Consider the following 15,758-nt stretch of genomic DNA (forward strand, 5'->3'; position numbering starts at 1 on the left):
CTAGTCATTTAATTTGCAAGCAATCTACAATACCAGTCATTTACTTTCCTTTGTCATTTGCACTTCTAACAAACCTACCATTTACATATTGTTACATCTCTCCATATAAGTGAAGTCCTTATCTTTAAGGCAAAGAAAAACCTTGATTTGAGCCACTCACACTCGATGCAATCTCTTGGTTAGAAGTCAAACTCAGGCGCGGTCTCAATCACTCAAATCTGTCTACTAGCGGCAATTAGTAGTGACATGCTTGCACTCACCAATTTCTTGTTCGAGTAAATTCCCAGCATGCCCGCGAGGCCCATAGCGAATTTAGGGGTGAACACCCACTAGTTTTAATCTGAACCTCCTCGTTGAGGATTGTTTGTAATCATTGTTTGGGGTTGATTGTTTTGGAACTCTTGGTTTTGGTCAATGTTCTGACCCCTTTATCGAATATGCTATCGGTTTAACTCAAAAAAAGAAGAAGAAGGGTTTTCGTCTCAAATCAAATATAGGATTTTATTGATCATGCAATATAACTAAAATGATAAACATGCCATAAAGTCTTATTTTTTTTTCGATGAAGCAGTACTATAATTTCTCCCTTGTGTTAACCCTTTCACGACCCATACTCAAGACGTAATTTGAAGACATATATGTGAAGTTCTTGGAATTACCCTTGTGGAAGTTAAGCAACGTTATATGCCCAAGTACCTCCTGTATCCTGCGTTGATTGAGGAACAATCTTACTATAACATTGGATCAATTCATTGGTTTTGACACATCCTCCTCATCATTTGAATCTTAGCATGAGCAGAGTTATGGGAATAAGCAATTCATATTGCTCACTGTCTTGCACATTTGTGTTTCATTGTCATGCTTTTCATATCTTTTGTTTGTAATTTGGTTGTCCTTCTCCGTGCTTGATCGGGTTATGCAACGAGTATAAGGAACCAAAAAGAAAGTATTAGCAACAACCAATTTAATTTATTGTAGACAAACTCATGGTGTTCCTATTGATTTATTGTATGTCTCTCTTGAGTTTGTGCTTTTCATATTGCTAATTGTAATATGTATACATTTGTCCATTCATGTAATTATGAAATTTTCCTTTCTCAAAATACTACAATTAAGCTGGCAACATTATGTGTGTGTGTATATATATATCTATATATAAGACATAATTTATCCTTCTCACTTTCCTTTTTCCTTTCTCAACTATTTGGAAGCTCCATTTTCAATTACAGTTTTAACAATTATGTCGACCCTTGTTTTTGTTTATTTGACGTGCATTGATGCATGTTATAGTCATATAAATTAAATATATGGTGGTATTACTAATCCACATGTAGATTCTTTGCACTTAATATCGTGATATTACTAATCCACATTTCATAACATAGGTTGACGAAAGGGATCTAAGTTGTGAATTATATCTTTAATTAAAAAGAAAAACATGAACATTGGACTAGAATTAGTAAGATTTTTAGATGAACTACTTCCTTTGTTATTTAACCCAATGTTTCTGTCAAGATGCAACTTCCATCATTCAATGGTTTTCACCGCATGCACAGAAAGATGACTCAAAACCTCATGAAAATTTTGGAGTAAAAACACGAAGTTATGGAGAATAATGACATGGTTCTTAAAAATAAAGACACTGACGAGCATGAATCTACAATAAATGACAATTCTTACAGAATAATATTACAATCTAATGGTATAACTTCTTATTTTCGAGCATCGATCAGCCATGTCGTAAAATACTGAAACAGAGCGAATTTACACTTGAGAGCAAGACTGCTCCCTACAAATCTTCCCTTAATCTACACTGAAAAGCTTCTATCAGCAACCTCAATCTATTGATGCATCCCATGGGAAAGGAGCCATTTCGTTCTTTCGTCTGCCAACTGCAAATCATTGACATGCACCTACTTACCAATTTATAACTACGATTTAAGAAGATGCAACACAAGTGATTTATGGAACCGCAGTCTCGTGTGAAACTCCAACGCCTCATTAACCGAGCACCTTTCGGAGTTCATCAATCAACAACGCTCTGCTTGATGGCTCGACCTGCATTGGATTCAAACCATTAAATCCAGGTGGTTAAGAAGTGATGTGGAAAGATGCTTAACAAAGAATATAACACGATTGCTTACCTTGCTTAGAAGGGCAGCAAGACCTTGAGGTAGGGCTTGCAAATCAGAAATTGAGTCGCCAATATTTGCCAATTGAAGCAATACCTTCTGGACCCGCAACTCCTTCAGTTTATCCTCATAATTTTTCGGATTTTCCTTCCATCTAAAGAAAATTTCGTCGTCCACCCAAGCATCTTTTCTGCATCCCGGAATATCCGAACTCAAAAACCAGTTCTTGATCAAATCTGTAGCACATTTATGCGACAGCTGTTCACCAGCAGCATCTCTCACTGTCTTGATGAGTGACTCTTCGGAAATTCTCCGACGCAATCTTTTATAGAAGAAAGCTCGAGAGCTGTTCCAGTCCAAAACTTCTCTGATTACTCCCTTTGCAGCCATCCTGAGAGAAGTATCGTGCAGTTCCGCAAATCTAGTGGCTATCTGAGTGTAGACAGGCCAAAGCTGTTTTTCACGTGTTCGTATCTGATGTTGTAGAGGTTCAACCATCTCATGTGCCCCACTGCTCTTGGCTTCCTGAAGTTTTGCCTTCAGTTGGATCAGCTGTTGGTCAAGCCTGCCCATGCTCTCCAGTAGCTCCTTGTTCCTGAACTTGATCTCGATCATTCCCTCTGGCTCAAGCACATTACCTCTAGCAGTTTGATCAGCATACATTTCAATATGGTCTGGATTTATACGACTATCCACGACCACCCACGCTCCACCGCGTAGCTCACCCATCATGGGGATGAACACAAATATGGGCTGTTTGTAAGTCCTGAGGTTCTCCACAATGGTTGATCCAGCTTGAAGGATCCCTTCGAAAAGGTCCCTCTGCCCACCAGAAAATCCTCTCCAGTTGGCAAGAATGAAAAGTGGGAGCTCTTCTCTGTTGAAATCTAATAACGCTTGGGCTGTCTTACTAGCAGAATCAGGAAACCATACTTGCCCAGCCTGAGGAACAACCCTCTCATGGGAATCAAGCTGGCCTGGATCAGCAGGTATGGTTTGCATCACCGTCTGTGTCTCAACAGCAACTATTCCTACAGGGATTCCTCCAAGCTTCGCCCTTCCAGTAACAACCGTCCTTGCCCAGCCTTCTAGCGTCTCAACAAAGCTGTCTTTGTCAAAAATACCCCCCATCCACTTCCCATTACTATTTAAAGCACCGCTAATAGCAGCACGAGGATCGCATGAATTCTCCGGGCAGTACTCAACAGGCCTTTCTGGAGGATCTAAGGGACTCAAAATGGGGAGTGGCCCACCAGCATGGGCAGGAACATAACTTAACCACTTCAAAATAGCAGATATTCCTTCAAGATCATCAGCAACCGTTAAATGGACAACCCCATTCGTGCCCATAATTTTAGGTCCTCCAAGTTGCATGTGAGAGCTGTATACCTCCCGGCCAAGAAGTTTGTTCAATGCAGAGAAACCGGTTAAAATAATGGGCTGATCAAGCCTCTGTATGCACCGCATCCCAAGCCGGGCAAGATAAGCACCAATCCCTACAGTTCTTCCAGTCACATATGTTAAGGTAAAGGTTTCCCTGTATGCCCTTGAATATGCACCGGCAATTGCCCCGCTCCCAGTCAAGCTTTCAACCCCTAAGCCATCATCCTTTCCAACAATGGTATCTATAACCCATCGGGTCTCTCCACTTGCCAGCTTTAATTCATGTGCTATCACAGATGATCCAATCCGAGCATAATCCTCAGAGGTTAAATACACATACTGAAAACCACGCTCAGGACTCGATTCATCAGACCAACCAACTTTAAAGCAGGATTTGACTTCTTCAGCTACCCCAATACGGGCACCTGAGTTTGCTGCCAAGTATATTAAGGGCAGTTTCTTGGCACAAGCAAGTTCAGTTATTGCAAAGAAGAATGCATCCTCTCTTGGACCAAAAGATCCAGCTTTGAAGGTCACGTCATTTGAAACAATCAATATCTTCCTTCCCGAAGGGAACTCGGGGGTAGACATCTCCATAAACCAGGCTACCATGCCAACATCATTGAGCCCAGGTGGACGAACTACTTCAACAAGAGGAGTGCCCCAGGTGCCTTGTTGGTCAGAAAACTTGAGCTCAGTGACTCTTAGAATTTTATCTTTCGGTTTTTTACTACCCGGCAACTGGGATGCCCATGACTGTTCCAAGGCCGTCTGAAATGCCTGCAAAATAAAATTTTATCTCCAGTAAGTTTCACCAGCATGGTCAATCATGGAGAAACATAAAATAAGAAAAACCAAATTCGTATTACATATCTCACCAGTGGAAAATCATAGCAGTAAGTGGTGCTGGTTCTCCTGGCCACCAGACGTTTTCGGTCAATAGTTCCCAAAGGCTGATACTGTGCATTTACTGGTAAACCATGCAGGGGGGCCTGTGTAGAGGCTGAATGGTATACCACCCTCTGTTTGCTGGTATCCTCTAGTTCCCGATATACCTGATTATCATGTTCACCAGTTATAAACAAACAAACAAACTATTTCTTTGAGACAATACTTTCTTTACAATTGACATTTCAAACTGTTTATATAAATAAATAATTTGAGACTACATCTTCTTTGACTGACATTACAAACTATTTATTAACCTGTGTACAATATGTAGAAAACTAAAGCAGCATATTGTTTATTCAGTCAACCTAGACCACCATATCTCAGCAACAGTTTGTAGACCACCATATATCAGCTCTACCACGATATGTATCAAGTACACACTGAAGTTTTTTCTCACTTTCCTTTTCTAGAAAAATAAATCTGATTTCCACCTGAGACCAGTCTCTTAGTGGTAAATTTCTCCCTAATATAGATAATCAAATGACGCCGTCTGTTCTAGCTCAATCAATGTTTAATAACCTATGGTATGAATCATTACTACTCGTCCAGCCACCCTAATATGCTCTTGCAAAACGGCCTTCAACAATTACATAGCTGGAAAATGTAACTTGGTGGTAAAGAACTTACATGTACAGTGCAGGTATGACCAGTCACGTTTGTGACGACAACCCTCCAAGAAACATTTGCCTGCCCAGAGGCTGCAATCCACAACTTCACTTCCCATTCACAAACACCCAACCTATGCATCTTTACACCAACAGATGCATGGATTTCACGTGCAAGTTCTTCTAAGATCGCCTCCACCACAATTTCTTCTTGTCCACCATCTAAACCAACTCTCCTGGCAGAACATCTCGAATGTAAGATTCTAAAAAGTTCCCCATCTTATCTCAGGAGAAAAATATTGTATAAGAAGAAGAAAAAAATTTACTTGGAGTAAGGCAGTAGATCATCAATTTGTTGCTCACGTAAGATATAAAGGTACATATGAGTATGGTCAGATTTGACAGTGGCATTGTGTGCATTAAGTTCCAACTCTTCCATTGCTGTCAATAAGGACCTCAAAATGCTCCTTGAAGTAAATGACAAAGCCCATTGATTACTAGCTGCTTCCATGTCTAGCCTTTGAAATCCAGCGAACACATCATTTGAAGTGGGCTGCCTTACAAGTGTTCTGAGGAACATCCTTTTGGTTGGTTGCAGCTTGTCTACAACGCTGTACAAGTGCCATTGACGGTCCCGGGATGGGGTATACTGTACATTCTCATAACCTTTAAGCTTGTCCTGAATCAGAACAAAGGATGAGTAACTTCATAAAAAGAGTATTCCAAAATTCGCACAAGACACTGGAGCTACAACCAAAAAACTACTAACCAATTCAAGGTAAATGGATAGAGGAGGCTCCAGATGACGCAATAAAGGTTCTTCCTCGTAATAGAGTTTTTCTGATGACCAGTGGAAGGAATGCCTCATAGGAGCTCGCCCTTCATCTCTTTGTATGATGCAACTAATTACCCTGACACCTGCACTGTGTAGACTGGAGGCTACTCCTTGTTCCTTAAGAATTTTGGCTAACTTCTTAATTCTTTCTTGAGCCTGATCCTCATCACCACTGCCATTTATGAACAATGCTGGTCAGGAAGGTTTCAATGTAGGTTCAAATCCGAAATAGGACCATTGTAATTTGGAATGTATAGAGAGATCGAATTAAAAACCTAGAGTTGGTAAGATTAATCAGAAATAGAATACAGTGCTCTCTTAGGGATCCCACATAATGTATTTTCAATATAGAACTGATCCCGAATCTAGTCACATGTTTAATTCAAAGTTGAAAGCTTTAATGAAAAGAAAAAGGGCAGGTACAATACCTATCCTGAAGTAAACTCATCTGATTGTTGATGCCAACTAAAGCAATATGCATCATATTACCAAAGCCGCTTGGTTCACTAGATCCATTTGGAATTGATTCATGAAGTTGATGAGACATTTCCTTCAGTGCAGCATTAATAACTGCTGGCAGAAATTGAAGGGATTTGATAATAACCATGACTCCCCATTTTCTCTCGTTGTATTTCTCAATTAATTTATCAGAAGATTGATCTTCATTCGCAGTTTTTCTCTCTGTATGTTCGTCCAAGAACTCCCAGGAAGCCATAAGACCAGATCTTTGCCACTGCATCCTCACGCTTCCCTTTAAAAGATATGGCTGATAACAAATAAAGCAAAGTTAAACAAGGAAATGACTGAAAGACAAAGTAAGCAGGAACTCAAAGTGTTTGACCAACGGTACCTGGTATAAGCGACGCACATAGCTCTCCACAACCCGCCTCTGAAGTGTGTGATCACTGTGATCAAATAGACCTACAAGGGCATCTTCAACTGCCAAAGGAGCGCTCACAAGATCCTCCATTCGTTCATTTATGGCACTTTTCCTCTTAGGAGTATCCATGCTTTCACCATCCTCGGTAAACATCTCTAACTCAGAAAGACTTCTGGCAATGCTGGAACGAAGTTCACTCAACTTGGTTTGCTCCATCAGTTGACTTGCCTTAAGTGCCAACTGCACAAAATTTACTTACTAAGAAAATGCGGCTATTATACAAAAGAAAATAATTATTAAGTTCTTATGCGAGGACAATTGTAATTGATTTATAAAACTTAAAACAGAGGAAGAAAGATCCATTCAATAAAACTAATGGTTCAGCTTGGTTTGATTCACTCAGTAAAATGGGCAAAATAAAAGTAAACAGCCATTGATTACAACTGGATTTTGAATTACTTAAAAACAGAGAAAGAAAAGTGTCCCCATTATGATAATTATCAGTTCAATGGCAAACCTCAGAATAGCTTGTATGGTTAAGTTGAGAAAACCGAATTAGCTTTTCCCTGTACGCAGCAGGGTTGGGGTAGACCAGTTGTTCCATGAGTTGTAGTATCAACTTATTTTTATTCTTGACACCCTGCGAAGCACAAGACGCATAGTACATGTATAAAATAATGTCAACAGAAAATTGAACAAGACAAGGAAAGGCAAGCCAACAGAGCATGTAGATTTTAATACCTGGTGAGAAAGCACAATGTCCACAATCTTCAATAGATCTTTTTTATACTGAAGTCGAAGGCGTTCAATTACATCAGCCTGGTGAAACAAAATATCAGTCTATCACAAGTATACAACATTCAAAATCTTGGAATAATGTCAAGTTCCTAATTATCAGGGTATACTAAACTGTAAAACTACGAAGTTAAAAAATCAACAAAAGTCAGTCAAAATTCAAACCAGGGTGGCTAAGGGAAAACGTTGTCTTTCATAATGAGAGGCTAACCTGAATGTTGTCACTGAATAATTCTTCAACTGACAGGTACTCTTCAAAAAGGGAATGAATGATAACTCGGGCATGACTTTCTCTTCCACCCTCATAAGACTTCACAAGGCTCATCAAAGGCTCAACAAGCCTTTCTTGGGCTCCTTTCTCTTTATCAGGACAGGAGAATAGATGGGCCTGCAAAGAATATGTAAAAACATAATACAACATTCTTAAGAAGAAAGTAGAAAATAGTACTCAAATGGGGAATTTAAAACGTGATACTCACCTCAAGAACAACGCGCAACAACTTAGCAGGGAACTCAACATTCTGAGAACTAGAAATCACCTCAAACTCCTTAAATTTTGATTCCAACTGTAAAATTATACAAGAAAATCACACATGAGCATAAAGACTCATTTGTAGCATAAATGCATGAGAAAACAACCATACTTTTCTTACTTCATTTTTAAGATCTTTGGGTAGGCGGGTTGCTAGAACAGCAAAGCACTCTTGCCATTGAAGGAAAGGGAGTTCAGGATTGTCTAGGCAAGTGAGCAAGTTTTGCACTACCTGAGATAGATGACAAGTCTTAGATAAAACAAGTTAAAGAATAAAAACACAATCTACAGATTCTACACATGATATATTCCCACAATTACAAAGCCCAAGAAACTGAAAAAAATATAACGATCTAAAAAAGTGTTCAAAATGTTAATGTATGTTGAATGAGAACTCACTTCATCAATGTTATGCTCATAACCAGCAAGAATCATTCGGGCTGCGGTTATGCTAGCAGCACATCTCTGGTGAACTTTACCAGAAATTGCAGTTGGGGGCCCCAGAACCGGGAAGCTCCCATGGAAAGGTTCTGCCTTTCTTACGGCCGAAGGATCATCTAAATCAAGCCTTGCAATAAGTTCACCAGCCTACACAAAACCAATTTTATATGAAATTCCATCAAGCAGCGATGTATTTACTTACTATCGGGATCATGAAGTACCTGCATTGCTTGACCTTCAGACATTCTAAAGTGGATAGCTCCAGAAGCAGGTGAAAGAAGAGGCATACACATCTTCATAACCTCAACCTCAGCATATGGTGTGTCAGCATCGACATGACTACCATCAGCAACCAAGTACCTCAGCAGCTTGCATGGTGTCTCTGCTATTAACTTTGATGGGTCATGGTCGTTCTGGATTCAACAGAAGTCAACTTGTCAGCTTGCTGAAGGACATTTTGGGGGAAGAAGAAAAAAGAGAAAATGGAGGCACCTGAAGCAAGCAAGTCCTTCCATCAATAAGAAGGCGAGTTCCAGCTGCTTCTTCCTCTGCATATATAATGTGACTGTTTCCGTCCAACTGTAACGAAATTGAAGTTATTAGTCACAAACTGTAACTGATCGCTGGGTATAGTTATATCCCTAGATAAAGTGACAGTTCTATAGACGTCAATTTGTTACTTTTCATTATATTTGGAGTTGCCTAGATTTGATGAACTTCTCCTTTACTTGTACTACTTTTATTAATTAGCCTGCATTTCTTATCAAAATAATATATAATTGCATTCACACGCCCACACTCGTGTATAATACAAACCAAGGAGTAGCAGAAACAAACAACTGGAACTACACAGTATGTAGAAATTCTGATGCAAAAGTACAGCCAGTTATTAGGATATACTAGCAGGCAGACACTTGATATGATTTACATATCTAGTGCATTTGTACTGTGCTTGTAAGACATGCACCTTTTAATCAATAATCCAAGATTAAATGGGTAATAACTAATGAGCAAAAGCAAAATCATATGTGAAGCTACAATAATGAAAACAGTAAAGAGAATATTTATACTTGCCTGCATCAACAAACCCCCATCACGTAAAGTATGTATCTCTGCTTCAATCTCTGATTCATTCATCCTCAATCTGTAGCTTCCAGGACCCCCTCTCACCATGTCAATCTGTAAATAGGTTTCATGATGTTGATTATATATAACTATTGATTTTTCCAACGAAAAATCTCCAAAAATGCGTAAAACATTAAAAGAAGTCCCTTGGAATGAAGCAATGTCAATTGAAAACATACCGTGTATTTGCTCCCTTCAATGTTCAATGATACTTGTGCATGGACAAGTGATATATGCTGCAATCAAAATTTCCAAAAATTAATTGAAAAGGACATACAAAACACATTTCTTTGAAATATATTATTTTAGTACCACACCTTGGGTGGAATTTGCCCTTTCTCAAGATAACCGACATAATCTGAAACCATTGCTGCACTACTGGTAGACGCTTTCTGAATAGGCCATAATAGGAAACATAAGCGATGCATTTTACAAGTAAAATATACAAAAATCAACGATTAAGGAAGATGGTTGCACTTACAAACAGAGTCCCTCCAACTACAGAAAGATACCAGGGAGGCCTTTCTGCTCTAACTCGCATGGCGATTCTACTATCCAACCAACCCGTGTGGATTTTATTCTCTCTGTAGTGTGAGGCCTACAGGACATGTGATGTAGAGTTACTTGAAAAATCATTGAAATTCAATGCTCTTTATATTAATTTTTAAAAGGATGGTAAACAATTTAATAGATTTTGGGAAGATTACATGTAGAAGATCTATTGAATAATCAACATTTGTACGAATTTCTCCTCGAATTTGAATTTCCTTCAGCCCAAGAACCATATTTGCAATAGCTAGAGCTCGAGACTCCCCAAATGCAAAAACATGTCCTGGAAAAGGAGAATTTTTTGTCTTTTAATACGTTAGCAGCAAAAACTGAACTGTTTCCAAAAACAACAGTCAAAGAAGGTTCATACTTACCAAACTGAGAGTCCGAGAATTCATGAATGCCCCCTCCAGACTGCAAACCACAACATCAATCAGAATTTATCCGAGAGCTATATTGTTCCTTTTCTTTTATGGAGGAATTTGTCAAGATATTTACCTTAACAGAAAAGTATGCCCAAACATTTGGCTTGCTTTTAAAACTCAACTCCTGCATATTGTGTGACATATTCAATATGAGGTCATGTAAGCATTAGGAGAAAGAAAGTTCGAGTAAGACTTCGGAATGATGATAACTAACCTGTACTTTCCCACTGGTAGGCTTAAAGCCATCATCTGGATCCTCACTTGTTACACGCACAGCAACACAATGACCCCTTGGCCTTGTAGATTCTGCCTTGTCAAAATCGAATGGGGTAGCACTAGCTGAAGTTTTTCTCCAAGCATCATATCCACCACCATGTTCCATTCCATAAAATCGCCTTATTTCTGATCGAATGAATCACATGAACAGCGAGTGTGAACAAATTAAAAATGATACGGAAATCAATATCTTTGAAGAAATCCAGCAATTATGATTATACCAGGGATTTGCCAGAGAGGTATGCCCATCCCAACTACAACTTGGGCTGCTGGGAGATTTATTTCAGCTATCCACTCAGTGACTGGGTGCTCCACCTACAAGGATTCAATTAAATAAAAAAATTTAGTTTCACTAGTAAAATTATATGTCTTGAAAGGCAGATGCAAATTCATAAGCTAAGAAGCTATATGGAATTCTAATGACCATAGAGATCATATGATATTAATGTTTCTGTAAGATGTTGCACTAAGATTGAATGGCTTGTTTGCCACATAACAAACATACTTTTGCTTTAATAATTCACTTTAAGCATACTCATTTCCTTCATCCGTGTATTATTTGGTGCAACAATGCTACCAACAAAACAAACTAAAGAAAACAACACAAAACGAGTTCATAGGCTACAATAAGACTACATGAACCGAAATAACAAACCTGTAATCGAGGGTTCAGCTCTAAGAAATAGTACTCGCCAGTTTCCATACTGTAGAGATACTCAACAGTAGCTGCTCCAACGTAATTAACAGATTTAGCCAACCTTCGAGCTGATTGCTCCAACTTTTTTACTGTCTCTATAGGAGCTACAGTAATTGGACCCTCCTCAATAATCTGTAAAACATATAAAAACAAGTTAAGCTTTGATGGGGAAACATCTCCAGTAGATGATATTGTGCACTAACAAGTACTGGAGAAATTCTAAGAAAGAAGAGTACCCATTTCTCTAGAAGACCAAGCTAGTGAATACAGAAACACTGCTTTTAGTATGCCATAAAACTATTACCTTCTGGTGCCGCCTTTGAACACTGCAGTCACGGCTATGAAAAGCTGCAACATTTCCATGCTGATCACACAGTAACTGTACCTCTAAATGTCGGCTCTGATAAGAAAGAAGAAAATATTAAATTGGAAAAATTGGCAATGTCTGGTCTGATGTTTAGCAATTATGATCATCTAGATCAAAATGGAAAAGATTATCTGACCTGGGATGCGACTTTCATTATAAAAATTGGAGATCCTGGAACTTCACCCTGAACTTGCTTGAACAATGCCCTTACCTCATCATCATTATGGACCTAGAAAAGTAAATAATTCAACGTAGCTCAGCTGACTATTCACAGGCGTATTGCCCATATATATCAAAAACTAGATTGCAATTTTAGCCAAGTGTAACATTTTCATGTATGACACAAACCTTTCTTATGCCTTTACCACCTCCACCCCATGAAGCCTTAATCATTGCTGGGTAACCTACAACTTGACAACTTGCAACTGCTTCCTCTGTTGTATAAACACACGCTTCCCTATATACTTCATCCGGGATTGTAACCAAGCAGCTTTCTGAAGGAATTTTCACCTGGAGAATCAACACTAACAATATCAACTTGCATTACCCAGCAAAAGCAACCAAAAGAAAATAGGACATAGTTTTCAGGATTCATACATGTGATCCACTCCATGGAAGAGTAGGTACGTTGGCAGCCTGAGCAATTAATGATGAACCGATTTTATCTCCTAATGCTGCCATAGATATAGATGGTGGCCCAAGAAATACAATTCCCTTTGCATCCAATGCATCTGGAAGCTCAGGATTCTCTGAGGCATGGCCCCAACCAGGCCAAACTGCATCAACATGTGTTATCTCTGCCATCTAGGTAGTAAAGAACAAAAAATTCAGGTGAAATGCTACCAAGAACTACAGGAAGTCATGAAATGCTTAAGAACTGCAGGTAGCGTAATGCCCCATGCCATAGCTACTTTTTTTTAGCTATGGTGTTTTGAAGAAAATGTAGAAATACTCTAAATGGAGTGTCAGTGAGTGAGTGAAACAAAGTTTCCCGAGCGAGTGGAACGGGTTTTTTCTGTTGACAGTTAACAACATGAAATGCAGCTCAATATTATCGAAACACACCTCCCATACAACAACAACAACAACAACAACAACAAAGCCTTATCCCACTAAGTGGGGAAACACACGTCCCATAATCACTAATAAATCTTCTATGACTAATGAGAAAAATAACAATCTCCAGCCTCTTCATTTGCATGTTCATAATTTTGATTTAGGTATCCACTTCTTTGATTTTCTTTTTATTTATATCAAATTTCATTTCATACAGTCAAACAAATGGTAAAAAAACCACACCATTCAAAACTTCTTTCGGCTACAAGGTACCTCAGGAACTCAGTTGGATATCTTCCTTGTTGTCAAATACTTTGATACTTATAAAAAAATGGAAAAGATTAAGGTATTTGAGGTTAAGAGCTTAGGATACACACCTCTACAATGAGTTGCACATTGGCATAGTTATTATTGTTAGTTCCACCAGGAACCTCCACAAACTGATCAGCAATTCTGATGTGTTCTGCATTGATTCGCATGTCCTCTGGTGTGGCCATTGCCACCAATAAAACAGCCTTCTCTGTACCAAATGTTTCATAAGACCATGTCCTCACACTACGAATAAACTTGACAGCTGCCATTCCGTTGTTTGCAATTAAAATGCTATGAATTGGCTTCTTCCCACCAAGGGCATAGCAGAATTCATCAACTTTAGATGCTGTAGCAGGATGCCTGAGTACACCATTTACGTACCCATTTCCACGATGGAAACTGGGCACTGTCACCAATCTCCTCTGGGCTTCTGACATGCTGCTGATCAACAAATTATGCCATCAACATGGTAAGTGACATTTTAAGGAAAAGTTTAGTGCAACTAATTCACTATAGCTTTCAAATAAGCTGCCAACATAATATAATGATTAAACGTATAGTATTTCCGAATGGGGCCTTTCCTCATTGCCTCTTCTCATGGTCGTTAAGAAATGGAATTCATGATCCAAGCGCAACATATTTGCAATTATGAACATCTACCGGGTTATACTAAGGCTGCGTTTCGTTGCATGAAATAGGAGGTGATGCTTTTCGAATATATCCAATTCCATGTCATCATGAACTCTTATTTTGAATATAATTTTTGTTCTAAATGTATAATTAAATTTCAATGTTACACTAATTGATGCTTTTCAATTCCATTTCAAGACAACTGAACAGCCTAAGTTTATAGTCTCAGGTTTCCAAAAAGGAAACAAAGAAAAAAAAGAATGCACCTTTGTGAAACCAAAAACTCCAGAAAACTACAAATTAGAGTCCCAAATCCACACAAAACACAGCCTTACTCAAAAAACTAAAAGCTACCCGAAAAAAATACAGTGTTTCGAAATTCCAAAACTAATTCCAACTCCAATCAAACTACTTCCAACAACCAATATCCAAATCAAACAAAACCCACCTCACCAAAATGCAATTGATAACAGAAGCACCAACAAGCCAATAACTTAAAATGGTTTAAAGCAAATGGGTCACAAACCTCAAAAGTGAAAATAAACAGGAGCTGGAATCTTGATCGAGGTGCTCAAATTGCTATCTGGGCACCAAGCATTACGTACGACTCAAGAGGCAGAGGAGGGAGAGAAAACACAGAGAACCCAGAAATGCGTAGTTTGAAGGTTGGGAGTGTGATCATTGGGGAGTATTTAAGTTCTGAAGGAATTGGAGAGAGAAGTAGGTGTGGGTTTGGGTTTGGAGGAGAGTTGTGGCTGCATCTGCATGCGAAAAAGTTAACGGCTTTAATCAGAGTTGTACGTGGTAGCTGCCAATTCCGCACCTTCCTTCGTCCCCAGCAACTCCCAACTACCCCCTTTCTCTCTCTTCTTTCTCTCTCTACCCATTTCTAATTAAGATCAAGGTGGGCTCTCTCTCTCTCTCTCTCTCTCTCTCTCTCTCTCCCTCCTCTAACCAGTCAAGTGATGTTCCCTCTCTCTGTTTTTCTTGTGTGAATTTTTTGGGCTTAAACAAATTTTCACATGTGGATTTTGATGGGATCTTGTAAATACGAAAGCAGGACATTGCATCAGGAATGATGAATGAATGAATTAAATTTTGGAGCCGGTGGCGTGTCTTGACTGTGAGTTGGGTGGTGCAGTCGACCAACCCTTCACCCTACGTCCCTACCCTTATTTTTAGATGAACCAGTCGGTCTGTGCATTAATGCAAATTGTCCAAATGTTTGTCATGATTTCTAATTTAAAAAAAATAAAATATATATATTTGTGTGTGTGTGAAAAAATGTAAGTCTGTTGTAAACTTTCATATTTTAAGTGTGATTATGTAAATCTTAGATTATATTTGATTCTAGTTATCATTTTCTATATGGACTTGTATTCTTTGGGGATAAAGGATTTTATTCTCTCCCTTATTACTATAAATAAAGGCAGTACGTAAGGGGAGAATATACATCTCTCTCTACAATTCTACAAACACATCTCTCTCCCAATCTCTCTCCTTGCCATCAACCCCCTTCCCCTTGTCAGATAAAATAGGCTACAACACGTTATCAGCACGCTCCAACTACTGCGCTTAGGAATCTGACGTTGAAGCTTTTTCTGCATCAAACCAATTCATCCATATCATCACGCAATCAAGTTCTTCCAAAACAATGGTTTTTATCTCGATATTTTTGCAGCCCTGATAGCATGAACATTCACCATGATGCATGATCCAACTTTACGTTGTACGAATTTTAAATTCTACATAAATTGTGTATGCATC

General features: G+C 38.8%; 1 protein-coding gene across 2 annotated transcripts; it reads right to left on the reverse strand.

Annotated features, from left to right (window-relative positions):
* Nucleotides 1-1,606: 1,606 nt before the first annotated feature.
* On the reverse strand, nucleotides 1,607-15,042 carry LOC103962223 (acetyl-CoA carboxylase 1). Of its 2 annotated transcripts, none has more exons than XM_009374905.3 (32): nucleotides 14,518-15,042; nucleotides 13,427-13,799; nucleotides 12,591-12,797; nucleotides 12,342-12,503; nucleotides 12,130-12,222; nucleotides 11,931-12,026; nucleotides 11,585-11,758; nucleotides 11,151-11,244; nucleotides 10,868-11,055; nucleotides 10,727-10,777; nucleotides 10,603-10,642; nucleotides 10,387-10,511; nucleotides 10,161-10,277; nucleotides 9,997-10,071; nucleotides 9,859-9,915; nucleotides 9,629-9,733; nucleotides 9,047-9,133; nucleotides 8,776-8,967; nucleotides 8,513-8,701; nucleotides 8,235-8,345; nucleotides 8,061-8,147; nucleotides 7,793-7,969; nucleotides 7,528-7,605; nucleotides 7,304-7,426; nucleotides 6,757-7,026; nucleotides 6,335-6,672; nucleotides 5,841-6,078; nucleotides 5,398-5,750; nucleotides 5,094-5,307; nucleotides 4,394-4,570; nucleotides 2,145-4,295; nucleotides 1,607-2,058 (listed from the first exon to the last, which is right to left on the reverse strand). In XM_009374905.3, the coding sequence occupies exons 2-32, from the start codon at nucleotides 13,796-13,798 to the stop codon at nucleotides 2,002-2,004; spliced, it is 6,798 nt and encodes a 2,265-aa protein (XP_009373180.2). In that variant the 5' UTR covers nucleotide 13,799; nucleotides 14,518-15,042; the 3' UTR covers nucleotides 1,607-2,001. The 2 variants fall into 2 exon arrangements, with proteins under 2 accessions (XP_009373180.2, XP_009373181.2); XM_009374906.3 differs by having other exon boundaries at nucleotides 13,427-13,802.
* Nucleotides 15,043-15,758: the final 716 nt, after the last annotated feature.

Source organism: the organism of the source record quoted next, unplaced genomic scaffold (genome assembly GCF_019419815.1).
Source record: "Pyrus x bretschneideri cultivar Hongxiangsu unplaced genomic scaffold, Pyrus_bretschneideri_v1 Contig17, whole genome shotgun sequence".
NCBI lineage: Eukaryota > Viridiplantae > Streptophyta > Magnoliopsida > Rosales > Rosaceae > Pyrus > Pyrus x bretschneideri.